The sequence below is a fragment of the Athene noctua genome, chromosome 14 (assembly GCF_965140245.1).
Source record: "Athene noctua chromosome 14, bAthNoc1.hap1.1, whole genome shotgun sequence".
In the NCBI taxonomy this organism is placed as follows: Eukaryota; Metazoa; Chordata; class Aves; order Strigiformes; family Strigidae; genus Athene; species Athene noctua.
The window spans coordinates 16,280,482-16,307,684 of record NC_134050.1 but is presented as its reverse complement, the minus strand read 5'-3'; the positions used below and the strand labels follow the sequence as shown (position 1 = coordinate 16,307,684).

The following is a 27,203-nucleotide window of genomic DNA, read 5'->3' as shown; positions in this document are numbered from 1 at the left end:
TTGATTATATTATCACATAATAGATAACTTGAATCTGTTCTGTCTGAGGACAGTTTCATGCGAAGTCTGTAGTAGTGTAAAAATTACTGCGTGCTTAGTCCTTTACCCAATATCACACTACTTTTGCATATTTTTTACTTTGTTCTGGTTTCTAAGCAGGCTGGCTTTTTTTATGAAGAAGTCATCTGTGGTTTGTTTTTAATATTCTTCTGGTGATACATGCTGTTGCTGTTTGCTGAGGCCTCTGTCAGGAGAATGTTTCTTGTCAGTGATAACAAACTGTGTAATACTGGTGAAAGTGGATGAACACAGGCCTGTGTCAGCTCGCATCAAAATCAGTGGAACAGCTCCCATTGACTTCAGTGGGAACTGGACTGAATTACTCAGGTGGAATAATGTTTTCATTTGTTGTCTTATTAAAACAAGAATCATGCTTCATAAACAGTCCCAATGAAGGAGACTCAAGTACTGAAGAGACTCATGCAAAGTACAAGAGATTGTTAATATTCTTTAATTTCTTTTTAACCATTATATTTGTTAATAGCACATCTTGGAGTTTAGTTCACTGCAAGATAAAACAGGGAAAGAGTTATTGTCATCTGGCTTGCCTTTGTATAAGAAATGTGTGTTTATGGTTTGGGAGAAAAGGTGTTTGCTGTCATTTCACAAATAATATTGTAATGTCTTACAAGTCAGAATGAGTCTGTTGACCTAACAAATTGAGAAATAATTTCCTAGAGCAGAAAACTGCTTTTCCAGAATCACTCTGGGACACTGACTGCAACAAGAACATTTAAGCAGGCTTCAGAGAGTGGGTAAAACTATCAGAAGAAGCCAAATTACCCCAACCATTCTTGCCCCATTTTTATGATAACATTTTAATATGGGAGCTCTCCAAGGCCACACATCTCTTTGGGCGTGAATGCATGTAAATGTCTTGCTGTACAAAGTAATCTTGTGTCTCTCTCTTCTGAGCAACTCATAAACTATTACTTATCCCTTTACACCTTTCAGATCCTCACAGCAGAGTGTGCCTTACCTCAGCTGATCAGGACGACCCCCTCAGCTCTTACATCAATGCTAATTACATCAGGGTAAGAACGCAATAGTCCAATGTGTCTGCCTAGCCTTTATCAGCCGCTGTCAACGTAAACAGAATTGCAGCATCCACTGGCTTTTAAAGGCATCCTAGCTGAACTGATTGCTCTTCTCTCCTGCTTACATTAACTGAAAACCAAATCTGAGAGCAACTGTACAGGTTCAGACCATAACCATACCTCTCTACTTCTTGATGCAAATTACTATCCAGTGCCAGCGGACAAGCAAGCCTGAATAAGGCTCTTGATTTAGGCAGAGTCACCTCAAGGTTGTTGGACACTGATTGCTGGAATTATGTGAGTCCATACTGTGCCTTTGCTCCATGTACATATGTGCAGGAGAGAGAGGGGAAGAAGTGATGCCATGGAATGACCATTTCAACCAGTGGTAGCTCTCTGTTTTAAGAACTGAACCTTCAAGGTTGTGTTGGACATCCCTGTTAAAACTGATCTCTTGTTTTGTTGGCAGGGCTATGGAGGAGAGGAAAAGGTATATATTGCTACTCAGGGACCGATAGTTAATACTGTCAGTGATTTCTGGAGAATGGTGTGGCAGGAGCGTTCTCCCATCATTGTCATGATTACCAATATAGAAGAGATGAATGAGGTAATGGTGTTACATATAGTCTGTATTTTTGTCTGTACTCTAGCAGATATTTTCAGCATAGATGTTAAGCCAGCAAACAGAAGTTAGCTTGGTGGCCTGAGCAGTCAGAGCTAGCATTAAATTCTTCAGGCTTGGAGAAGATGTGGGCTTCTCTTTCAGTTCAGTTTACTGAAAGTCTTGTTTTGCTGTCTGATAGCCTACTGCTGGTTTTGCCATTTTTCCTCTGCCAGCTGACCTGAAACCTCTCCAAACCCAGTTCCATTTGCAGTTCTCTCTTTTCAAGTTCTCTCTAAAAGAATCAAAAACAATTCCATAACTATTAAGGTTGAGTATCTTTAGTCAACAGAACTGGTGTGGCTTCATTTTGCATTTATTATGATTCAGTGTCTATATCCACACTTCATGAGGTTGTACATGACTTATGAAAGATGCTAGTTAAAATAATCAACAACTAGAGCTGACTTGGATATAGAGTACCTTTTCTTGAATGCATCTAGGAAATGCTTTTGAAATACTGAAATCAAAATCGTGAAGTTTACTACCCACCACCTACTTTCAGAAATTAAACTGTCATTGTGTTTCTGCTAATCCACCTAATGTGATTTTTGTTTACAGTTTAAAATACTGCCGCCCTCCAGCTATTCATTACTTATCTGCTGAAATATTTGCCCCATGGCAGAGTTGCAAGAATCATGTGTCTGGGCTTCAATTCAGAGACCGGTAGCTGAGCTTACATCGACCTTTATTGGCAGTGTAAGATGTAAGAAAGTGGTCTGGGCATGTGTTGGGCTCTGCATTACCCCCTCACCACTAGCAGCAAGATGTAGTGGAGAGATCCAACTGGTGTTTCGTAAGCTGCAGCAGCAGTATTTGTCAAAGCTTGTCCCTGAGAACTTATTAGTAATTTAGGTGAGTTTCCTTTGGAGAAGAGGCTTTAGACACACTTAGAAGCCCAAGCGTATAGGCGTACCTCCATCATACACACAGAGTTATAATGGCCTAACTGCTAGCTGTGGAAGCTTTGTGCTCATAATTATGCATGTGCACAAACCTTTACCTTTCCCCAGTTGTGAAGTAAATATATTTAACCTTGAACTTTAGTGAAAAAAGACATGAACAAGACAGACACAGAATTATCATGCTTTGCAAGTTAAAAATAGCCAGTCTGCTGTTAGGACACATACTGTCAGGGCATTGCTGATGCAAAATACAGTATGCTGCTGGTCTAAATGTTTTATTTGCACTAACATTTTAAACTCACATCTGCCTCTGAGAGGCACCACTGAGGTAATAACTTTCTTGTTGATCAGAGTTGCCAGTGTATGGCAAATAAGACATTAAAATGTCGTACATAGTGTACCAGAATCATTTAAGGACTTTGAGGTTTAAAGAAGATGCAGAGGAAATATTGGTCTTGAATGACATCTGGTGATAAGTTCTTCCACTGTAGTTTTCCTAGCAAGATTGTATAACAGGAATGTAAAATAATCATTACATCTAAACTTCCTCTTATCCTGGCTGACCAAGTGTTTCACCCATCATACCAGTCTTGGGAAGCAGTGCACTGCAGTGCTGATAGACTGTATAACTGGAGCTTGCTACAGTCTATATATCATAACAGAGCTGCTGAGTCTTTTCCGGTACCTTTTGTGTCAAAAATTAAATGGTGTCAGGGATCTCATTCGTAAATATAGGGTAAGTCCTTTCATGTAAATGTCTTCTACATTCATTCCCTTTCTTCCATAACACATATATTAATATATGAATAACAGGACTCAGAAGTATATAGATCCAAACCAAAACCTTTGTTCAGCAATGATGTTAGTAACAGAGGCTTTGTGTTCCTCCTCAGTGCAGTGATTTTGCTAATGTGAGTATTAAAAGCTCTGTATCTCAGCCCTCTGTCACATCTAATCTGAACTGACAGACAGCCCACAGAAATGAGTGGGCAATCTTACTCCACTCCTTTAAGCAGAGCAACGTCTGTGCTATTGATAGCTGCTAGCACTCTTGACAGTTTTTACAATGGATTCTGCAGTTTAAGGGTAGAGGAAGAAAAAACGCAATCTGCGTAAATAGTTTTACAGAGACACAGTGGGCCACACTCCCAGTGGGTTATTAACTGATGCACTACGCAGATGGAACAACACTGATTCTCCCACACAAAAATTTTGACTCAGAAACTTTGCAAGATACTTTTCTGTTGTTAGCCTTTCTCCTGAAGTGGAGTTCTTTCTGTGGGGGAGAGCAAAATAATTTAACTTGCTTCCTTCAAGACTGTGTACAGCTATGTAAAAGAGGAAGCTTACAAGCATCATCTTTAACTGGGTTTGTCCAATATCAGATTCTTATCTCCAGCGATAATGAGATTGCATTATCACAAGGGAGCCTTCTTCTCAGACCCTGCCTTGTTCACGTCATTCCTTGTCGGTGAACTAGTTCATGCACCATGTTGAAGTGCCTGTCTCTTCCTTTGCATATTGATTAGTTTAAAGAGACACCACACACAAAAAACCAGTCTCTTTCAGTCCTCCTTCCAAAATAGGAGTGCTTACAAATTCTCATCTCGCCTACTCATCTCTAGTGTATTAGTACCACAATGTAGATTTGCAAATGGACTGTAGTTACTGTTTCTCTAACTGTCAGGTTGTGCTGGCTGAATTTCTGGTTTTTTTTGGCAAAATCAAATGTAGTAGTCTAATAGCTCTCACAGCTATTGCTTCCTTCTAGTTCCTCAGCTTTGAAAGATTCCCAGTGTCCATTTAAAGTGGATTTTGGCACATAATCTAATTCCTAAAACATCCTCAGTCATGTTCTTTTGTACAAAAGCTTATGAAAATTATTATCTTGCATTCAGAGAGTCTTGACCTTTTATAAAAAAATAAAGATGTATTTTGTGGTTCCCTATCAGTGTATACACACCACAGAGATATTGGTTACTAGTGTATATTATACTAATCATTATTATCTTAAGAAAAGGCTTAATCTAAAAACACAAGCACATTGCTACTGGCCTTTTCAGTGAACCTTCAAAATGCACATTTGTTGCATAAAGATAAATAAGGATGTGTGTATTTAAAAGCATTGGTTAGTCATTACTTGACTTGTGCATTTTTAATCATGCAATCAGGCTATTACGAATGCAACAGAAATCACCTGAAATGTGGTCCCTGTTTAGAAAGTGAAAACTTGTACTTATTATAGAAACAAAGTTTATTCATATTCATCTATGCATGTGCTATATCCAATTTCAGAGGAGTAAAAATGAACCTCCCTTGATACCTGCTTAACTAGATTTATTTTATATTGCATACAGAAATGCACAGAATATTGGCCAGAGGAACAGGTCACCTACGAAGGAATAGAAATCACAGTTAACCGAGTCATACAAGCAGACGATTACCGTTTAAGGCTCATCACCCTAAAGGTAAATCATTCCAGCGTACTTACAGTAGTTTAGCTGTCTGAACCCTTAAATGGAGATGTTCATGGTGAGCTGTGTAAAAAATCATCTGCACTGCTGTACGAATACCACTTCTCGTTACTGAAGTCATTATAGCTTTGCCCAGTTCATCAACATACAAAGCCTACAGTAAAGCAAGCAATCAGAGATTGAGACTGCATGTGTACAGTCTGAAAGCTACCAGGCCAGTTGTAGTGGTACGGGGTTCACTCAGTGGAAGAAACCAGTGACTCATTCTGTGCCTGTCCCCTCTGTGTTCACTGGTCATTTAGTGACATGTTAGCTCACGGATAGCTTCTTACCAGCCTTTTGTAAGTCATACTACAGACAGCAGTTGTGGAATAACCCACTAGACTCTGTGATGATGTTCTGTAAAATTCAAAGGCTTTTTTATTCTTTGGGCCATGGGCTTAGGCAGAGGGTTACTGATTACTAACAGGGCACTTTTACCTGCATGGCGTCTTACATATTTTGTAGTATGCAGACACCTCTAGGAAATAATTCAGATTGTGCTTCTTGTCTTTTTATGATCATTATTAGAATTCTATCAGACTGCTGGATACCCACCAGCTGCTTGCTACTAACAAGAAGTTGGGGAGTTGAGAACTGAACAAAAGGCATTTTAATTTTTCTTAACCTGTTTTCAATTTCTCTCAGCAGTGGTACTACTGATCTACTTGGCACTTGTTAGTGGTGTGGTAGCACCACTTCTGTTCACCATGGCTGAACCCCTTTTAATAGGCACCATGCTAATTTATTCTTCGAGCTATGTGGCTGACTTTGGAGATGCTTTAAGGGATTGTTCCACTCCAAGACACTGTAACTGTTGATGACCTTTAAAAACACTTTCACCACAGCATTCTCATGCTTATATTTCTAAACATTGGTATCTTTCTGACTAACTGGATGTGTAGTTTTACATACCAGTAGCCATTCTATCATCTTGTGGATAGAGAGTTTAAACACAGGTTTAATTTTTTAAGTACTTGGTGTAAAGTAACAGATTCCTACTTTACAACTGTTTTCATTGCTAGGTTCTAGAATCTCAAGCTACGTTTTAATAAGAACAGTCTATTTACATAAACTTCATACATCTTTCATCTACCAGATCTACCCCTGACCTCAGTATAACACCAGTTTCTTTCCAAGCTGAAAAAACTCTCCTTTTATCCAACCAGTTTCAAGTCTTTTCAGCCATATGCTAATAGGCAGAAAGCCAGCATATGAAATCCCATGTCTGGATTGAGAGTGTGGAAAGTCTGTCACTCATGCTTTTGGCAAAGGCAGCAAGGAGAAAATCACACTCCCTGACAAGTGGGAAGTAAAGAATATTTACAAGTATATTGCAGACTTGCAGACGTCTTAAGTACAACTTATCCTAAACAGTACAGTGCAGCAGCAAGAATAATACACAGATTAATTCTGCTGGAATGCTGATATCTAACAGAACCAGTCATTTTTTCATTACAGTGACAAAACAAAATTTTTTCAATAAAAAACTATACTGTCTGCCAGAAGAGTTTTTCATAATTGTTTTAAATTGTTAAATACAGGATTTTAGTATTAGTGAATATTGCTTTTTTTTTTTTTTAGGCTTAACATAAACTTTAGACATTTAGGTTGAAATGTTCTTTTTTTTCTTTTGCCCGCCCCCCAGTAAAAAAACATTTTGCCTGTGTATTTATGGAAAGAAATTTGATTCTCTCCCTGGGGAAGGATTATTCAAATTCTTCTCAGGAAGGTAATAGCTAGTTCCATTTTCAGATGGGAATTACAAGGGAGTGGCTTTTAATAGCAATATTGCAGTAGCTTATTGTCATGACCTGGACTGGGAGCCCAGAGAGTCATAAAGATTCTGTGATCCCCTTGGATTAAACTAAGGTGAAACAACACTAAACGACCAGTTAAAATGTTTAACTTTTGGTAGAAACAACTTAAACTTTGGAAAGGATAATAAGCACTGTGGTGTCTTACACATCTATGAGAAAGAAAAAGAAAGGAGAGAGAGTCAAAGAAATCCAGTCACCACCCCTGGATGCAGCATTGTGTCAAGTCCAGTAATCTTGGGCCGTAGGTGCACACACGGCAAAGTTTTCTGTCACCTTTTAAGTTCATTTTATCAGCTGATTAGCATACTAGACAAGGAGAGGCAAATATTCCACAGATTTGATTCCACGAGAGATAAGAAAAACCATGGAGCATGGGTTCTGTGCATGCAGTGAGGGGGAATGGGGTGCACCAATGCCCTTGTCCAGTTGTCAGTGGTCGTGCTTGCCCTGCCACCTTTACTTCTCCCCCAGTTCCCACAGGTTTTTGCTGACTTCCTGTTTCTTGAGCAGTCATCTGGCTTCTGGGGCAGAAATGCTCACCTCTTATCAGGCCTCATCACCTCTTCAATGGTGAAGTCATTAGCAAGGCCTGCATCGTGTCAGGCTTATATACAATAGAGCCACAGAGTATTGGGCTTACACAGTGGAGCCAGTGATTAGTGGTCCTTGTGTTTGATGAGAAACATTTGGTTTCGCTCAGTCCATGTTTCCCCCCTTTGAGGTTTATCTAAGGACTTTGTCAATGCAACTGCAAGGGTGTGGGTAGTGCACCCTTTGATACAGTCTCTGTGCTTCCTCAGGTGACATTCCTTAGACTAATCACAGAGGCCACAGCTTGTCCTTGGGGTTTTCTGTGTTGATGAATGTTTGAGGCATTCCTCCAGTTCCTTTCACATATCCAAAAACCCATTGCACTAACAGGCGTTGCACAAAACAAAGAAACAGTCCCAAAGAGCTTATATACAACAACTCAAGCATAATAAGCCATACTCTCATCTCACAAACACCTTTCATGCTAATACTCATCCCTGCAGAATGTTTTCTTCCAACACCACCCTCTCAGTGTTTTCCCAAATTCTCTTGTCCCTGCTCAGGTATTCCTTAGGTGAAGCTCTCAGTATTAGAGAAGGGGCTTCAGAATTCAGAGCCAGATATGAATATATCTTTTCTGTATATATAACTGTGGATCCCACAAGGGAAAAAAAACCCAACCAGCAGCAGACTGAAAGCTAAGTTATTTGTCAGGTCTGGTGTATCCTGTATATTCAGGCACTCACAGAAAGAAAAAAAGAATAGCTAGGATAGCAGAGTACGGCAGAGTTATAAGTAAAGAAGTATAGATACCACACATTTTCCCTAATCATAGCCAAGAAAGACAAGTGCTTTCCTATCACAAATTATACAGAAGCCTTTATTGGATATAAACATCTCCAAGGATGTAGTTCCTTTGCTACTCAAAATGACTTATCATTTTGGCTGTTTTCTTTAAGCTCATCCCAGTTTGTTTTTCAGTTAAACACTGTCTTTGTTTTCTGTACTAGTGCGGCAGTGTCTCTTTTCCCCCACTCCCAAAGTCAGAAGGTGAATTGCTGAGTTTGAGAGCTGAAATATTTCATTTGTTAAGTTACCATTGCCTTGAGCTGCGTAGTTGTCATTTAATAGCAGTAGTGGAGTAGCAGCTCCAGACCTTATGTATGTTAAATGACTTGGGAGTGAAAACTAGAAAAGCAGTGAATTGGCTCCTCTTTTCTCTAAAACAGGAGTGGTCAGAAATATGTGATACCACCACGAGCAGCATTACTGCATGTGTTACAGGGTGGACTGTCATACTTCTCTCAGAACATGGGATTTGGCAAGCTTTAGGAATTTAGAAAATACTCAGGCAGTAGGGCAAGGCTTGTTTTCCTTTCTCAAAGGAACTTGCCAGTCTCTAGCCACTGATTCATGATCTCAGCCTCAGCTACAGCATACCTGATGGTAGACTTCAAACCATCAGTTAAATCTTGCTTCCTCCTAGGTGTTCCCAAGTCTTCTCGCTCTCAGTGAAGAACCAATAGAGAATATTTTGTTAAAGTCAAAGCAAAAGTCAAACCACAGAAGTCGGGGTTCTCTAAGCAGAAGCATAAAACTGACAACAACACAGACAAAACTAAAGACAATCTAAGATCATAATTAGAACTGTGGCTGTTTTCTTTTTCTGTCAAATGAGTGACTTTATGGAGTGATTCATGTTTTTCTTCAGATGACTCTTTATCTTTTGCTTTTCTCTCAGTATTACTGACATTTTTATTATAATTTTTCACAACCCACTTAAGAATTCAGTGTTCATAACTTCTGTGGCTCACACGTAGTCATACACTCAAAAGCAACTGTGTATGTTCATGTTTCAGAGCAGTGGTGATCAGATTTACTGTAGTGAGCTCACTGTTCATGACAACTAGTTATGCTCTCTTAACCACAATATCTTCTAGGGTAAAATAACTATGGCCAGGCTCTATGCTAGTATAATAAGACACTTTTTTCCTCAACTGAGCTAGATATATGCCCTTAAGTTTCCTATGGCTGTGCTTCAATGAGCACTTTAAACACAGTAGAAGCTAGAACAAGCCACTCAGTGAAGCCCAGCTTCCCTTTGTTCCTACCCTTGTGCCATCTCCCATGTGCCCACACAAGTGTTTATATGGCTGTGTGATAAGCCAAAGGGGGAAACTGATTGACCCATCTGAAAATTAATCCAGCATGAGAAAGAAAAAAGATTTAACTAGATCACTTCCCCAGTCTAGTTCACTGTAAAGCTATGCAAAAGTTTTGTCAACCAAAGAGAAGGTTGAAAAGTGGCACAACCACAAAGCACTTTTAACATCCAGTGACTGACAGTCATAGGTACTTAGGAGTTTAGAAACTATTTCCAGATTTTTGTGTCTGGTTCTTTAGAAGGAGACAAATTTGTTCTTTTTTTTTCCTCTCCTCTTAAAGTCAGACAGACATGTGTTTAAGGGAGGGTTGTGGAAGCTAACACTTCTGTTCCCAGACCTTTTGAAGACGTTTGCTTAGCCCCTTGCCAGCTGGCTTATGTAATGGCTGAAAGGGTAAGGCCAGTTCCCTGAGCTCCATGTTACTATTTGGCACCTTTAGAAATCAGGCAGAAGGATGTCACTTTGAACACACAAAATCAGAAGCACACAGTGCTACTTGGCACTCGGAGAAGGTAACGGCACACTTGCTATATTCATAGCCATGCTGAGACAGAGAATTGGAATTTGTGTCTCTCAAAAAGCCCTGGACTGAGTCTAGATACAATTCCCACCTTCCACAGTGTCTCTGAATTTCCGCCATGTCTAAGAGAAAAGTAGAGTTGACAGGAAACTGATATCAGTCTCTCTGTCAGAGGAGATAGAAAAATAATCTTCTATCTCTCTCCCTCATCTATCTATCTATCTATCTATCTATCTATCTATCTATCTATCTATCTATCTATCTTATCTGAGACAGAGATATGGCTCTTGGCTCTCTGTCTGTCAAATAGATTATGAAAGCAATTATGTCACAAGCACAGCTCTGGCTTTGCTGAATGAATCTGTCAGGAGGGAACAGACTGCCTGGAGTGTTTAGCACACAGCTCTTGGCACTAAAAGAGCAGAATACTTGGGGGGGGATATTTTTTTTTTAAGGCAGTTTACTGAAGTGCAGATGTAATATTTGAAATCCGGATTTCTGTGTTGTGTGGCTTGCCGTTTGGATCTCATGTTCCATTTAGCATTGATTTACTCATCTCATTTTTAAAGGGAAGACCAGGTTTCAATACCAGTTTACAACCAGAAGTTCTTTTAAAATACTGCGGTGTTTGTCTTAAATGAATTGCAGAAAGGAGAAGAAGTCAGAAACCTGAAACATTACTGGTACACATCTTGGCCAGACCAGAAGACACCAGATCAAGCCCCACCTCTGTTACAGCTTGTACTGGAAGTGGAAGAGGCCATGCAGAGTGCAGAAGAGAAGAATGCACCAGTGATTGTTCACTGCAGGTAAATAAATGTTGTATCTGACTTCTAAGGGCTTCTTCACATACAGTGGCATAGTGCAGGTACTGTTGTACTGGCTGTCAGTCAGACGTGGGAAATCTTGCCCAACTGATTCTGAAATGTGCTTGAACTTCTAAACTTTAATGACAGTAATTTTCTGTTACCAAGTGTTGCATTCAGATACAGAGATGAACACAGAAGCTGGTGGTGGCTCAGTTACTTGTAAGAACAGTCATTTAATTTGTCTTACCAGTAATATATGCTTTTAATGATTGTGAAAGGTCCAGTTTACCAAAGATTAACATACCGTGAGTGAAATTGCGTAGGAAGGCACATGCAAGCAGGAAAACAAGAACATTCAAATTTAATCCTCAAAAGCTCCCATTTTGTAGATTCCTTCTTTGATTTTAAAAAATCCTTATTAGGCCAAAGACAATAATTTAAGTTTAATACATAAACCCAAATGAAACAGTGCTGATTGCAGCACGTACTAATTAACAGACAGGAAATGTATACAATTGATAGTAAACCTGAAGTATCTGTGAAAAGCCCCTGGCGAGGATAAAAACTCTTTTATGGAAGAATCAAAATCTTGACAGTGGCTTGAAGCCTGATGAGAAAATTGTAATTATCAATCACAGAACAGAATAAATAGGTGAAGGGTAGATACTTCTCTTCTGTCTTCAGAAAGAAGTGGGACGATGTACTTATCACTTGTAGGCATGATGAAGTACGTTCCTTTGCACTGCTAACTAGGGAGCATGTCAAGCAACGACTACTAACCATTATTATATCAGCTATACTGGATGATTTTTACCCAAGAGTGTTTAAAAAAAATGGTCCATAGGCTCTAAAGCATTAAAGTTTAGTATAGCTGGATTCTAGTTCTTGGAAAATTGGATAAATTCTAGAGGTCTAAAAGCAAGTCATGTTTTGCCAGTGTTTAGAAAGGTTAAATGTGGTTACCTGAAAACTACAAGTCAGTTCTCAGAACAATTATTCTAGGTAAATAGCAGAAAGCCTGATAAGCAATGCAGTAATCTTGCCAGGTTAATCTTCTATAATTTCAATAAAATACATTTTGCCAAATTGATCTTTGGGGTTTTCTTGAGGGATTTCACTTAGTTTTGCATAACATTTTCTAGGAAATGGCAGATGGTTGCTATCCAGAAGTCATAGTAAATTGGTTATTATACAATGGGAATCTTTTTAAAGAGACTCTTGGCATGAATGGTTGGTAGCCTGGTGTCATCAAGATCCACCTATAAGCTAATATGGAGTAATCACTAGTGAAATGTTCGTGTGATGCCACATGTCCAGTTTTTCTGCCTGTGTTTTAAAACAGATTTTGACAAATTGGGGAGAGTTCAGAGAAAAATAAGAAATGGTTTGTAAGAAGGTCCCCTTTGTCCTTGGAAATCTGTGACTCTCTAAGAGCTTCTTGAAGTATTATGGTATTTACTGCAGGTAAAGATTCTGGTCACCATGTCACTCTTGCTTTGCATACTTGTTTTGTCCTCTTGTATAGTGTCATCCTCATGACACAGTAATAATTTGGGGGGAAATGGGGCGTTTTTATTTGAAATAACTACTAAGAGACATGGTGATAGGATTACAAAGTATTTTATGTGATAACTGTTTCAGATTATTCCCAGTTGCAGTCACTTTATCTGAAGAAGGAATTTAATACCTTGCCTCTATTTGAGAGTGTTAGATGTAGCAACCCATTAGCCAAGGCCTGTGTTAGCTGAGTACTGTAGCTCCTTTGACCTTTATGGGAGATCCTCAGTAGAACATAATCACTGTGGTTTTGGCCTCTAGTGACGTAAAATAATGCACCTTTAAGAAAAAATAGATACAAAGCTAATCATGAAACTATTCTTAAAAGCAGCTTCGTGTTAAAGGCAGGCTAGCAGTCCTGTTAAGGTCCTATGGATAATGTGCCACTCTTGGGCAGTTTTGGAGGGATTATGACTTTTTCTCAACCACTGAGAGACTTGCAGCTTGCCCTGGGACAAGTGCTGGCTTAGTGGTGCTGTTTGCTTTATGTAAAAATGGGTGTTTCCTCCCTTTGTGAAAGACTGAGGTCTGTGGATAGGAAACAGTATGCAAGAGCTGTGTACTGTGGCCTGTTTGGTTATGGCACCAATTGGATGGCGAAGGGCCTTTTTTTTAACCATTGATGTCCATCCATAAGCAGCAAAGAGTCCTCTGAAACCATGATATATTTGAAGTCTTGATGAACAAACTAGATACAGTCAAGAAAAGAGAAGTCAGGCCAATGAGGTACAGAGAGCTCCAGGGACAAAAAATTTAGGTCAGGTAGGTACCTCCATCACAGTTATTTGAAGACTGAGATGAGTTCTTAGTGAGTAAAACCATCCCCCAAATTATCGAATTGCCTTGATTATTCCGTAATAGAAGTTAAAGTGATTCATATGTAGCTGTTTCCTCAGCAAGCATAAACTCAGAGTAAGAAACTTGTCTGTTTAGTCAAAGAAACAGTATTTGGACTTTGCGAGCAGCAGCTAACTGCAAACTCCATTGTTGCTTGTACGTTTGTTGCCAGTGGTTTTGTATTACGACTTTGGTGCAGTCTAAATGGAAGCAGGATTTCTTGCAGTAGTCAAGTAATTATTCCTGAGTATGCTCACTTAATTATTTAACACATCAGAAGGGCTGTCAGCTTTTGCTGCTAGTTTTTTATTAGGTGATAAGATGAATTCACAGCTTCGATAGCACTGTACCTTTGAGAATAAAATCAATTCTGGTCGTGAAGCAAAGATTGAATCAGATAGAAATGTGTTCAGGAAAGACAAAGAAATTTCTTTAATAGTGAATTTGTTGTATCCAGAACTAATTCAGAGAATTAGTAGATTGTAGATCTGATCAGCAAATGGCATCACACTTACCATACTGCTTTTAGCTTTAATTATTTAAGCAGGGGGGTATTTTTACTGTGTCTATGAATGAAAATATGCAAAGAAGCTATTAGGTTTAAGAATCTCAAAGCAAAGGTTGCCTTCAAAGCAAGGGTTTCCCTCAAACCAAGTCTAACTAAGAAATACTGTTTAACTGGTTATTGTCAATGGTCCAGTGACAGGTTCAGTGACATATTGGGCCAAACGGTACCATTTTTAGCACTATATGTGCAATGTTCACACTTTTGCTGTGAGTTGATCACACTTAATTGTGTTGTCCCATTGAAGTTAGTATCTTTCCTAGTTACACCTTTATATTCGGAAGCACCCACCTGGCAAGGGTTGGAGGGAGGAAAGGGATAATGGGGTTTGATTACTGGTTTAATGGTGTTCGTTTAACAAGAATGTTCCAAAGCCATTCTAACATCCCCACTGCCTCTCTCTGCTTTTCCCTCCCTTAGTGCAGGCATCGGGAGGACTGGCTGCTTTATTGCAACTAGTGTCTGCTGTAAACAGCTGAAGAGCGAGGGCATAGTTGACATATTGCGAACAGCCTGCCAGTTACGGTTAGACAGGTAAGAAACCCTGTTTCCTTTCCAGAAAAATAAAAATAAAAATCATAATATTTCCCTTTATTTAAGGAGAAACAAACGGGAAGAAAGGAGGAACAAAGGCACAGGCCAAGAGAAGAACGTGCTTTGAAGGAAGTTGTCATGTTCTAAGTCATTCTGACTTGTAATCTTTGCCTATTTTATGAGCAGTAAACCTTAACGAACAGCCCTAGAACTAGATTCACATCTGGCATCAAAATCTGCATAGCTGCACAGGGATGATCTTTCACCAGCGGAGGAGTTGGCCCCATGTTCATACAGAAGCAGAGGCTTAAAGGTCTGCTGTACTTAAGTTCAGAGCCACAGATCAGCACTTTGCTTCCAGGAGTAGTAAGGAAAACTGGCCTTGCATACTTGGAGCTGGGAGCACTGTTGGGAGAGCATGGCTGCTTGGGACGTTGAGGGGAGAGGGAGAGTATGCACACTCTGGAGTGTTTGCAGACATACAAAAGGAGCTGTGAAAATCTCCAGAAATTCGATGGTTTCCAGTTAAGCATTTCTTAACACATCACCTTGAGTTTGATTATGAAGTAAACAGACTTGAATTTTGCACCAGAGATGTTATTTTTCCTCTCCCACTGGTTTCAAGTGCCATCAAAACATGTCTCAGTGCTCTCTCTAATGATAATGATAAATGTAGTCGGGGGAAGAGATGTCACGAAAAACATACCAAAGATTTTTCTGAGGAAAAAAAAAAAGAACCTCAACCCCACGCTGAACTTTATTTCAGAGGAGAAATTATGCTCAGTGGGAGGCAGAAAATAAAATACTTGCTGCCCTGCTGAGGCTCTGATAGACAGGGACCTGCAGGGGCTTGGCGGTTTTGCTATTTCAGTGGATTTCAGGCCAGACAAGGAAAGGCTTGTTGAGAAAAAGAGAACTAGAATATGAATAGTGAGTGCTGATTATCCATGGCCCAGTGAAATATCTGGCTGGATCTGAAATATCTTGTCTCTGTGACTAATGTTACACAGGAAGATAGCCAATAGAAGGTTGAAGACACCTGCTTACAAATGTGTATGGTACAGAAGGCCAATTAAAAATGCTAGCTTTGCAGGGAGAGGGGAACTGGCAGTCATTTGCAGAGGCTGAAGGGAGATCACACTTCAAGGATGCCGTGGAGGGAAAGAAAGACTGCAGGGACTTCTGTAGCTGCCATCTACCTCTTAGGAGTGGGATGGGATGGGATAGGAAAAAGCCATTTAAATGTCATGGGAGAAAATATTCAAGATGGAAAGCAGTCAAAGCAACATCCTTGCTACAGAAGAGCATGGTTTTTTCAAGGACTGAAAAATGGGTCTTGTAGTCTCTTGGAAGTCATGCTGCCATCCACTGTCATTGTCACTGCACTGCCACAAGAGCTCTCAGTGACTTCAAAAGCAGCATGAGAGGATGAGACAGTGTCCAAGCAGCTATAGGAAGGAAGACCCTGTCTGTCTGGTGGTTACTGGCTAGAGAAAACGGGGCAGGTGGGAGTCACTAGGCACTTAGGGAGAAGAGGGTTGGATGCAGGCCAGAGCAGACATGTAAATAATGCACCTCACTGCTTCACAGCCATGGAGAGATGGACATTAACCGTGAGAACAATTTGAGGTTGCTGTGCAGGTGAAGGGAACAAATGTTTCTTCCCCTTCATTGGGAAGAAACGTTTTCCCTTGGAAAAATCCTATGCACTGGGCTTTGCACCAGTGGCCAGAAGTTGTTCCTAAAATAACCTCGTATGACTAAGAAGAGGAAGTGATCATTCCTGCATCCTTCCCACAGTGCTGAGAGACCTTTGCTGTCCTTTCCCACAATGCAACTGAGATTTGAAAGCTTTCTGTGGCAAATAGGGGTGAAAACATAATGTCTCTATTCTATGCCAAAGCCTGGACAGCAAGCACATGTCATGGTGTGCATGTGTGTGGGAAGAGGAGGAAGCCACCACATAGCAGGGAGCCAGATAAAAAAGAAAATAATTTCCTGTGGTCTGAAACTTGATGGCCACCTTAGTGCTTCTGTTGCTACAACTTCAGGGAGCAACCTCACTGTTAATGGAATTGCACAGAGAGTAATTGCCAGATATGACTAACATTCCTTGTGTGTCATGGATTGACATAAATACATTTCAATGCTGTGTGCAGCACAGAAGGACTCATAAACAGGTCGGTCGTGAGCCTGCATTAAGTATACCAGATGGGTAGGAGATGCTCAGCTGGGAAGTAGGTTCTTTAGAAACACAGTGTGTTTCCCACCTTTGCTTATTGATGAGAGGTTGGAGCATGGGTCCCTGCCCTTCCCTGCTCATTGTTAAGTGTTATTTCAAGCAGTCACTTAACAAAATAACTGCAAGAGACTCAAGGGGGAGGTTGTCTTGCCCTGGTGCCTCCTGCACTAGACTCCCCTTTCATTTTAATTTAACATAAATACAGAAGAGATAACACTGGTCTGTTCCAAATGGAAATCAAATGCAGTCTTGCCCACTCATATACCCCTTACTGGTATGGTTACCGTGCGACCCACAGTTGTTAAGCTGGACCCCATAGAAGAGGGCAGTCCCTGAAGAGGGAGGGTACTAGCAGGCTGCTCTGTTTGTCTGAGAGGAAGCAACTTCTCATTAGTTTCCTCTGATGAAGGTTTCTGAGGGAATGCACCACGTTTCCTCAGACTGAAACAGTGTGGTTGGCTCTGGCCACCTGTGGGTTCCCATGTTCCTCAACCCCCCCTTGTCATTTCCTTTTGGCACAGTGTTCCTGGGATCTGTGCACCAGCACCAGTGCTGGCACAGTTCTGCATACACCTGTGAATCTGAGCCATGGGGTTTAATTATTTTCATAATGGATTATCAAGAGAATGTATCGCTGTTGATGAGGTACTCTTAGCAGACTTCTAAATGTTAGTAAAATCTGCTTAAAATGGACAAATTCATTCTTGTTCTTTTTGTTCATTTCTGTCTCCAGTTGTAGTACTCATGTTGATTAATATGCTACTTGCAGAAATACTCAAGTGAATGATACACGGAAAAGCAAACAGTTTCTGCTCCTGCTTGCGTTTCCTTTCAGAACAGCAAAACCTGAAATAAAAGCTGAACCAAAACAGATTTCTGTGCTGGGAGTCTTTAAGTGATCAAAGTGCATGGCAGTTTCAAATCTGGGTTGTCTTAGAGTTCCAAAATAACTGCTGGCCATCCCCTAGTTCCCTGGTGAACTTGCCAAAAGCACAACATGGGATGGCACAGAGGAAGGAACCCTCATTCCAGGATGAGAAAGTTGTGTGCTGCATCAGGTGGCTGGGCTGGGCTGGCTGGGCACTCTGTAGCCCTGGATGCAGTCCCTAGGAGAGCTGTGACATCTTGGATAAGCTGCTTCCCCTTTTTATTGCCCCTGCTCCCATCTCTCCGTCTAGAGCTTTGGGGTGGGGATTGCTTTTCGTGGTGATTAAAATGCTGCTTGGAGTAGAGGTACTCCAGTAATACCAGTGTAAATGATGGTGTTGCCTTACTGAATGAGGGTCTCTGCCAAGAAAAATGAAGGTAAGGCCCATTCCTGTCCTGACTGCCTCTGTTCCTTAGTGGAGGCTTTCAGAATGGAGCTCGAGGTCAGACTGTGAGCTGGTTGCAATCATTGAACACTTTTCACTTATTTCAGGAAGCTTTTGAATAGACCTTTTGTGTGTAACACAAACTTTTATGTTAGCTGTGCCATTTCTTCATATGTTTGCATGTAATAAGGCTGCTGTTTCCCTCCCCTCTTTTTCTTTCCTTTTCAGGGGAGGAATGATCCAGACTTGTGAACAGTATCAATTTGTCCATCATGTCATGAGCTTGTACGGAAAACAGCTTTCTAGAGCAGCAGAAGAATAAGTGTTCATGACATTCCTAAAGGCTAAAACCAAGAGAACTTCTGACTGCATTCAGATATATTTCAGATCTGATAAGACATACATGGTAACCTGGCTGTCTTAGCTGGAAAGAAAGATATATTATTTTACTTTGATATTGCTTTTATGCTCTTGTTTGCATTGACATTTAAGAGCTGAGGTACGCCTTGTCTTAAACATACGTGACAGGACATAATCTTCACCAAAAAAGGCTTATTTATACTGTAAATAAGAATAGTAGCTTCATTTGTTACAAAAGCAAGAAAAAAATCAGAAAAAAATCCACTGTCTTCAGTTTGCTATTTTTAAAAGATCATTGCTAATATATCCAAATAACAGTGTGAAAATTTTTGAATTGTCATGCTGAAATGTGCCGTATGTTGACTGAGCTTTGAAAGTAACTTTTTGCCTCTTTCTGATTGTTTTTACATATAAAATTACCGAATACTGTGTATATCGTAAACCTTCTGAGCCTCTGCATTGAAAGATTCAAGTAGATTCACATTGAAATGATGTTTCACACATCATGTTTGCTTGTTTATTTTTTCTAAAGCAGTCACCACCAGTGTTACCAGAACTAAGGGGAAAAAATATTTCAATGATGTGAGTCAACTTCATACCTCCAGTTCTAACCAGCAGTGTATCCCAGTATCATGACAGCTGGGTCAGTCTGAGGTGAATAGTAGAAGTTAATTTGAACACAAATTCTTCATGCTTTACCTTTTCTTTGTCAATATTTTGGCATCTTACTCTGCAACCAGATTTGATTTTTCTCTTTTTACATAGTCAGACCACAATCTGAATGCAATTTCCCCTGAAATTTGAGGTTTAAAATCAGGTGAGGAATTTTGTGAGTTGAGTTCATCTTTATTAAAAATGTAATAATGAAATCACTTGTCTTCTATGAATTTAAACTTGTTTCAAAGCTTTGAGGGGGACTGGGTGCCCAGTGCTTGTTAAAATTAACACAAAGCCTATAGGCAGCTTTAAAAAAAAAAAAAAAAAAAAAAGTCTGAATGTGTTCACTGCTTTTGATAAATTTGCCCTCAAATCAAATTTAGACAATCATTAGCCCATTCTTATCACTAGTCCAGGCAGCAGTGTTTCAATAATACAGACTGCTGCCAGTGCTGTTCTTCTTAGACTTTAATCAGGCTGTGAAGACTGTAGTTTGTGTTTGATGCTTAGAGGTAAGCACATGTTTAAGTGCTTTATTGAGTAGACAAAAATGGAGGTACACAGGACCCTTAACTTGAAAGATGAGCATTTTGTGAATAGAAGCTGTAATGATCTACTAAAAATATTTTTGCTTCTCTTTATTTGTAACAATAACCAAAACCCACTGCTTTTATTAGTGCAGGAGATTCTGAGAATTTACTGCACTTCCTAATCAGGAGAAGGTAAAGCAGCTCTCGGAACAGTAAGGGCTGATCCTGCTCCCACTGAGGTTTTGCCATTGACATCAGTAGGTGCAGGGTAGGGCCTGAAATGTTATGCCTACAACTTCATCACTGTGGGGAAAGTTTCCCAGTATTTCAGTACACATCCTTTGTGTTTATTCTGTATCCCTGAACCTGTAAAAAATCCTGTCAGCAGGGTTTGCATGAATGTGTGGCAAAATGTGTTATCTTTAAACCACTTGATTTTATTGCTGTATTTAAAATATTTCCTTCAGTGAGAAACTAGCAGGAAGAACTGGCATTCTTTTTAAAAATACTGGTGGTAGTCATTAAATAGAGCAATAAACTTAAGCTTTTGAGCATAACATGACTGTTAGTTTTATGTAAACTTGCTAGCTGTATTCTCCCCACTGCTACTGATTCTTTCATAGGGGTAACACTATTCCATCTGAGCACTCCTTAGAAATAACAAAAGCACCACTGATCTGAATAACATTGTAAGTGGAACTCCCTTTAAATGTTTTCAGCTGTTCAGTGCCCTTCAGTGTCAAAACTGACTCAGTGAATAAAACTACTTGTTCTGTGATGAGCTTCCTGTGCATCTGCTAAAGAATATCTGTTTATTGATAGGAGTGTGCATATAGGAGTGAAGTTCAATGTACAAGTTGCTTCCTGTACAAGGAGACTTTCTAGAGGGGAATTGTTTTACGGCAAACAAGGTATAAAAGGGCTCTAAAATACTGACTTTAAGGTCGTTGTGCACACCTTCAGCAGGTACTAGTTGTCAGTGCTTCACTGACTTCAGTAAAAGTGAATGAAGGAAATCTAGCATGCCTGTCCACTTCCGTTCTACATCTGTGAAATATCCTGAGAGAGTGATCATTGGTAAAAATCAGGCTGCTTTGCATCAGTTCACAAATACAAAGCAAACGTCAGCCTAGTTGCAGAGTCTGGTTATGAGGGCTGCACTGCTGCCATCTCACACCAGGCAAGAGCATACCATTTGGTCAGGATCAAAATATTCAAATGCCTCTTGAAACATTATTTTGTCTAAGAGATTTGGAGCTAATCCTCCTATTTACTCTTTGGCCTTACTGTAATTAACTTTTTTTCTTTCTCTCTTTTAAAAAATAGAATTTGAGGTCTGAAGGACCTTATATCACCTGTTCTGATCTCTTCTGATGGCAGAGGTAATCTTAAAAAATACTTAGGATTAGCAGAAAGGAGCTCTGGCCATGCAGAAGCACTTGAGATGAGTGGGGCTGCTGCTTCTGTAATCAGTAGGTTTGAAACTGAGCTGACAATAGGAACTAAGCTCAGCTATGTCACTTACTAGACTTCTCTTTTTACTGGACACTCTTTCTCTATTAAAGAAAATTCCTGGCACACTTACCTGCTCTCTCCAGCTCACCACCCAGGCCTCTGTACTGGAGACTACAGCATTGATACCTACAACAGAGTTGTTTCCAGAGGACTGAAGCCCTCTCTCCAGGTGGGTTAGCATATAACAACCTTGAGATTATTTTATTTAGAACCAACTCTGATGTTTTTTGTTTCACAAGTTTTTTCACACTTAGTGAACAGTGCAAGGCCTAGCTCATTGCCTCGCTTGTTCGCTGGTCATTTGGTTATTGACTATCACACTTAAGCAGTGTTACCCTGTTTATGTTTCTGTGATGGTAACATATTAATGACACACTCTATCCTTTTGTAGGTAATCTGAGATCAGCAGATACACAGTTACGTACAATAAAAACTTAAGATTGCACTTCAGAGCGAGAGCTATCCCCAAGTAAAGCACATGTCTGACTCTCTGAAGGACTGAGATAAAGATGACTTGATCAAATTATTCTGAAACATCAGCTACCTAGCAGTCATGTCCAGTAGTCACATTTACTTACAAGACTTCCAAATGTAGTTAACAATTCGAGGTTTTTCCTCTACAGTTAGTTCACTTCGGAAAATCTTAACCTGTGAATTTGCAGTTGCAGAAGGGCTTGAGACTGAAGAGATCACTAAAGGGCATCTTGGTTCCTGTCACTTCCCTGCTGTCTCTGTAGTGAAGAAACCATGCGGTGTGCACACAGGTGGTCTTAGAAGGTGTGTGTCTGTTGATTGGTGAGTTGTCAGGTTTTAGAAGTGGACCTGTGCTATTATTTTTGGTGTGTTCTTTCCCTGGAAACCATTTTAAACGAAGGGAAGTGGTAAATTTACAATTTGTTAATCATAACTGTGTGTCTCTATTTTTGATGTGAAACATACTTTATACATTTGCTAGGGAGAGAAAAACAGAACATTTTTTTTCTGAGATACATTGGGGATATCCTTGTTTCTTCTTCTGAGTCTGCAGATGTTTATTTGCCGATGTCTGTGAGAGTGCGAGTGACTGTCAACTTACAATGTAGGGCAGCTCAGAAGTTCTGCAAGAAAAAATACTGCTCCTTTCAAAACCACAGAAGAAATATGTGAATCAAAGCCCCCTTTGCAGCTTTGTGCGTAAGGGACAGGCAGTCAAAAGAACTACATGCTCTCAACACAAGCGTTGATTTCTAATGTCTCAGAAGAGATTTCACATACTCAAAAAGAGATTAATTCCTTCTGTTAGACACAAGGAAAGAGAAGAGTCCACTCTCCCCTGAGTACTGATACAGATCAGGCTCCAGCACCCGGATAAAAACAGATGCCACATTCTCATGGCATGGTGTGAAAGTCACAGAAGGGGGTACGATTAACTTCACTGCAGAAGACCTGCCCAAGCTTCTGCACCATGTAATCCCCAGCAGGGCAGCAGTGTCAGGGTTATTCAGTTGATAGCAAAGCTGAATGCAGAGAAAGGCTAAATTATTTACTCAAAAGCCGTGTTGGCACTGGAGCTGGCAATATGGCTCAGAGCATTTAAGAAGATAAAGTCTGCCAATGACTCGGGTATTGCAATTCCTGCCCCCTTCTCTTCCCTGGACTGTGCTACTCAACTTCTGTGTTCCTATTGCTTCTTTATCTCTTATCTGCCTGTTGCTTCTTAGGCTTAAAATAGAGTTAAATGAGTCACTGTATTGCACTAGTTTTAATCCAGTATGTTGACAGCCACTGTTTTCCAGGGATCATCTCTTCCCTTGGAGAGAGCCTGTCTTGCTAAATGCTCTTCAGAAGGATCAGACCCTTCTGACTACCTTTTGATCTCAATACATCTCAGAATTTTGGGGACAGAGTAGTCTGCAGTACTGTGCATCTTACTAAAGGCATTTCTCCTTTGGGAAACAGTAGTGTTTGCCTGAGTCAAAGTCTTATTACTATGTCTGACCTTAACTCCTCTAGTCCCAGCAGCAGCTGCAAGGTATCTTCTTTCCTCTGAGAAAGCAAAGGCAACACTTTTCTCCAGGGAAAAAAATCCTGCATAGATCCTTTTGCTCTTTCTCCTTTGCACGCTTAACTTGTTTGCCTCTGAAGTGGACACAAGGAAGACTGTCAGGAATTAAGTCAAACTAACAATAAAAAAAAAAATAGAACAACACAAACCTCCCCTTGTAAATTAGCTTTGACTCCTTTTGTCTCAAAAGAAAACCAGATGAAATCGGTTCACTACATTCACTGTCTTTGTGGTCTTTTGTGGCTGTTTTGAGGAATATGGCGAGCAGACACTCAAGCATCACAAAGGTCAGGGTAATGAAGAGATCATTCAGTCACTCACCTCCTTGTTGAGGCCTGTGTCTGGCAGAGTGGCCAGATTTAACGATCTACACTCAAAGTTCTCACTCACATGCATTGGTTTTCCCCCACAGCAGTGTCTGTGCATATGCAGGTGCCCACTTGGGCCACAGTAGCTGGTGAAAGAACAGAAGCACGAGGGAGGATTCACAAACACTGTGGAATGAACTCAGAAAGGGACTGCCTGGTTTTTGAGTCAGTTTGGGTAGGTGGGAGGGGTTGGATTGGGTTGGCAGTGTTTTGGTTTTGTTGTGGAAAATGTGACTTCCAGCCCAGATACTAGGTTTCTCTGTATCTGTCTTGGGCTCTTGTACCTGAATTAGAATATTCAAGAGGTAAGTGGAGGTTAGTTCCTTGATAGATTTATTAGTCAAGCAATAAATAATACTTTTATCTACTTTACAGCATGACTGATCCCATTTCCACGCATTTCTGATTTGATAAATTCATCTGTGTTAATAAGAACACTAACTTCAAGAGATGGGAGCACACAGCCTCTGACTTGCTGGAATCCTTTAGCCTGCGAACTACAGCATGTGTTTATTTTGGCTGTCTGTATATGGTGGGTTTTGCTCACTGGAAAAGTTGACAATGTTTCAACTTCTGCACATGTTTTTCTTGATTTTTGTTAAAATTTTACCTTCCTCTTTCTTTCCTAGACTAGCAGAAATCATCTTAAAATCATCAGGAAAGGTATCATATTCCTGCAAGGTTTTGCTGTTGCTTTTTTCCAGAGTTTATGCCTAGAATTATTCATGTCAGTCTCTGGAAGTTGGCTAGATTTTGATGTTCTTGGTTTTCTAAGTGCCTTTGTTTTGCAAAGCATAACCCAGGTGCCTCCTGCACTAGACTTCCTTTTCATTTGAATTCAACAGACTAGATAACAGCAGTCTGTTCCAAATGGAAATCAAATGTGGTCAGTTAAGCAGTTTATTGCCACTAGTTCAGCCATTGTTGCAAGCAAGATTGTGTCCTTCAGAATGGATAGATCCGTATACATGTAAAATGGCCTCTTGTACCTGCACTATTTCAGCTCTGATGCTGTTAACACTAATAAAATAAGAGAGCTAAATACACAGGCTGAGATCTGTAATTCATTCTCTTCTTGAAAAGTACCTTACACGTGAGGAATGAAGTCCTTCTCCATATGAAGAAGGGTGACAATCTCAGACTGACTAAGGTGTAGAAAACTGATCAAAGAGTGATCTCTGTAATCTAAAGTTAGAAATAACTGTTTTTCTAATGAGCCTAGTCCCTGTTTGAGTAATGAACTGGCTGGACTTGGAAATAAATGGTGGGAAGTGCTGCCTGTATAACTTAAAAATAACCAAAGCCAAAGCTTAGCTGTTTCACTGAGGTCTGAAAGGAGCACTGGAGCCTGACCTAAACACCGAAGCAGGATTTCTGGAATGTTGTAACTGTTTGAAACCTGGACCTACATTATTTTGTTTTTAACATAAAAAACAAGACTGGTAAATTGTTTTAATAGTCTGGCTTTGATCAAAGTTTTGAAATGGTGTCACAATCATAAGAAAACCTGGGATTGGGGACGTAATGGTTGTTTTTAAATAAAAAGGTATTTTTGGCCTACAGAAGGTTTACTCCTTTTAGCCTCATACTTGAAGTTTTATCATCCTGTTATTCCAAAAATGAGAAACTGCTGAAGCCAGTGTAAAGGATGTAACACCACAGCCCACAAGAGGCCAGTATTATTTAAATTTTGAACTACTCAAAGCCGTATTTTTCCAGTGTAAAGGGATGCAGGCATCTCCCTAGGAAGGCAACAATCTGCGGGACTTCATGTGACACAGAAGGTTCCGTGGTGGTCTTGAAAGCTCCTGTCTCTTACTAGGAATGATCAGGACCTTAGCAGCTGGGGAAAAAAAGGTAAAATAAACATAAACATACATTCTCAGTAACATCCTCGTCCTTTGTATTCTGTGGCTGTGGGCAGGCAGGGTGGAAATTGGCTGTGTGGGATCAGTAGCTTCAGTCTCATATCTGCTTTTCCTTTCCTTCTCTTTCCTTTTCAAGAAAGGAACTTTGTGAAGTACCGCTCTGATATATAACTCCTTGAAACACTTAAAATCAGGAGTAAAAGAGCTGGGGAAGGTATGGAGTAGGGAAGACTCATTTGTCTACAACAGAATTAGTTGAACTTGTCTAACTCTTGTCTTCTGTAACGGAAACTAAAATTACCATTTACTTGCACCAAGTCTTTGTTGTGTGTACTTCAGTGGTACTGACAGGTCTTTTCCTGATCTGGTGTGCCTTGTAAATGTGAGCTCAATCTGCTAATAGCAGCCATAGTAAATACAGTGTGATAACCCCACTATATGTGATGAGTGAATTAATCACTCTGCAGAGCCCCCATGGGTTGATTCATGGTGTATCTGTGTTCCTAAGCACAGAGAGTTGTCTGTATTATCATTTTGGGTTTTTTCTTGCCCACAGTCAAGGTATGGGCAAGTTGAGTCATGGTGATGGACAGTAACAGACAATGTCACATCCTTCAAGTGCAACCTTTTGGGCTCTGGAAGTTGGCTTCAGTCTCATCAAGAAACAGGAAATCTTGTCATCTGTCATGGTTTCCAAAAGCTCATCATTAAGGGCAATTTTTCTAAGAGAGTGCTTGCTCTCCTGACTGAAGGATAACAAAAGATAATAGCCTGGCAGTTTAGAAAAAATCTGCTTCTTACCAGCCATTTCTGCTCCTTAGCTGGCACAGGCTGCTAGATCTCTGCCTGTAACATTTTCATGTTTAGAAAATCTGTGACCAAAGATAAAAATTTTGATCAGGCAAAAGAAATATAAGTAAAGGGAATTCCATTTTTAAGGTGAAAGGAGGAACTGTTAAAATGGTGAGATGGCTGTTAAACTGCATCACTGTGAGCTCTGCAGGATTTAAAAATGCAAATAAATCCAAAGGTATGCAGAGAGTTGTGCAGTGGAGTAGGTGAGTAAAGCAGCATGCTATATGCCTTTTCATTTTAGCACTTGGTGCTACTGGTGTGGATTTGCACCATAATGACTGAGGGCAAAATAGGCTCTTTTCTAGGGCATTTGGGATTACAGAGTAACATCTGGTCTCTTCCTAAGCAGCCCCTATCATTGCTATCAGCAACAGCAGTGCAAGAGTCAGAGAGTAAGAACAGAGCAGTGAGAGAGGGTGGTTAAGTGTGTGGTGGGGGGAACACCTTTGAGCAGACCAGGCAAAAGCAAGAGTAATCTCTTTCTCATGGCTTCTTGATTTGTAGGAAAGCATTTAAAAATTGTGCCTCTGGGAGAAAATTTCTGAGCAGAAGAGGTAAGACATAACAGGGTCTAGAGATGTATGATACCTCCGTAAAAATTTGGAGGGTATATGGAGATACATAGTCTAGGATAGAGACTCTTCACTTGTCTTCTGTGCATAAGGAGCTGAAGAACATTTGTCTCACATACTGGAGACAAAGGCCAGCTCAGCAAGGAGACCAGGGTATATATTTTCTGATAAGGAAAAGGATCTCCTTGGGAGGATGCCCAAAACAGAGCACTTTTGGCATAGCTATAATTTCTGCTGGCAACAAAGCAAAGTCTCAAGGTCATATGTCCCTGTGACACTATATTCTAGGTTGCAGTGCATAATTATAGCTTTTATCATTTGTGCCCCCAAATCTTGGAAAGGCTTGTGTTTCAGGTTGATTTCCT

General features: G+C 40.2%; 1 protein-coding gene across 13 annotated transcripts in view; it reads left to right on the top strand.

The window, feature by feature from the left end:
* PTPN5 (protein tyrosine phosphatase non-receptor type 5) overlaps nt 1-20,356 on the top strand; it is an 85,633-nt gene extending 65,277 nt beyond the window's left edge. For all 13 annotated transcript variants that reach the window (XM_074917933.1, XM_074917940.1, XM_074917939.1 and 10 more), the window contains 6 exons: nt 1,015-1,094; nt 1,567-1,704; nt 5,021-5,131; nt 10,861-11,021; nt 14,401-14,514; nt 18,298-20,356. In XM_074917933.1, the coding sequence (XP_074774034.1) occupies nt 1,015-1,094; nt 1,567-1,704; nt 5,021-5,131; nt 10,861-11,021; nt 14,401-14,514; nt 18,298-18,391 (698 nt within the window). In that variant the 3' untranslated portion in view covers nt 18,392-20,356. The remainder of the gene's footprint in view (nt 1-1,014; nt 1,095-1,566; nt 1,705-5,020; nt 5,132-10,860; nt 11,022-14,400; nt 14,515-18,297) is intronic.
* The last annotated feature ends 6,847 nt before the right edge of the window (nt 20,357-27,203 follow it).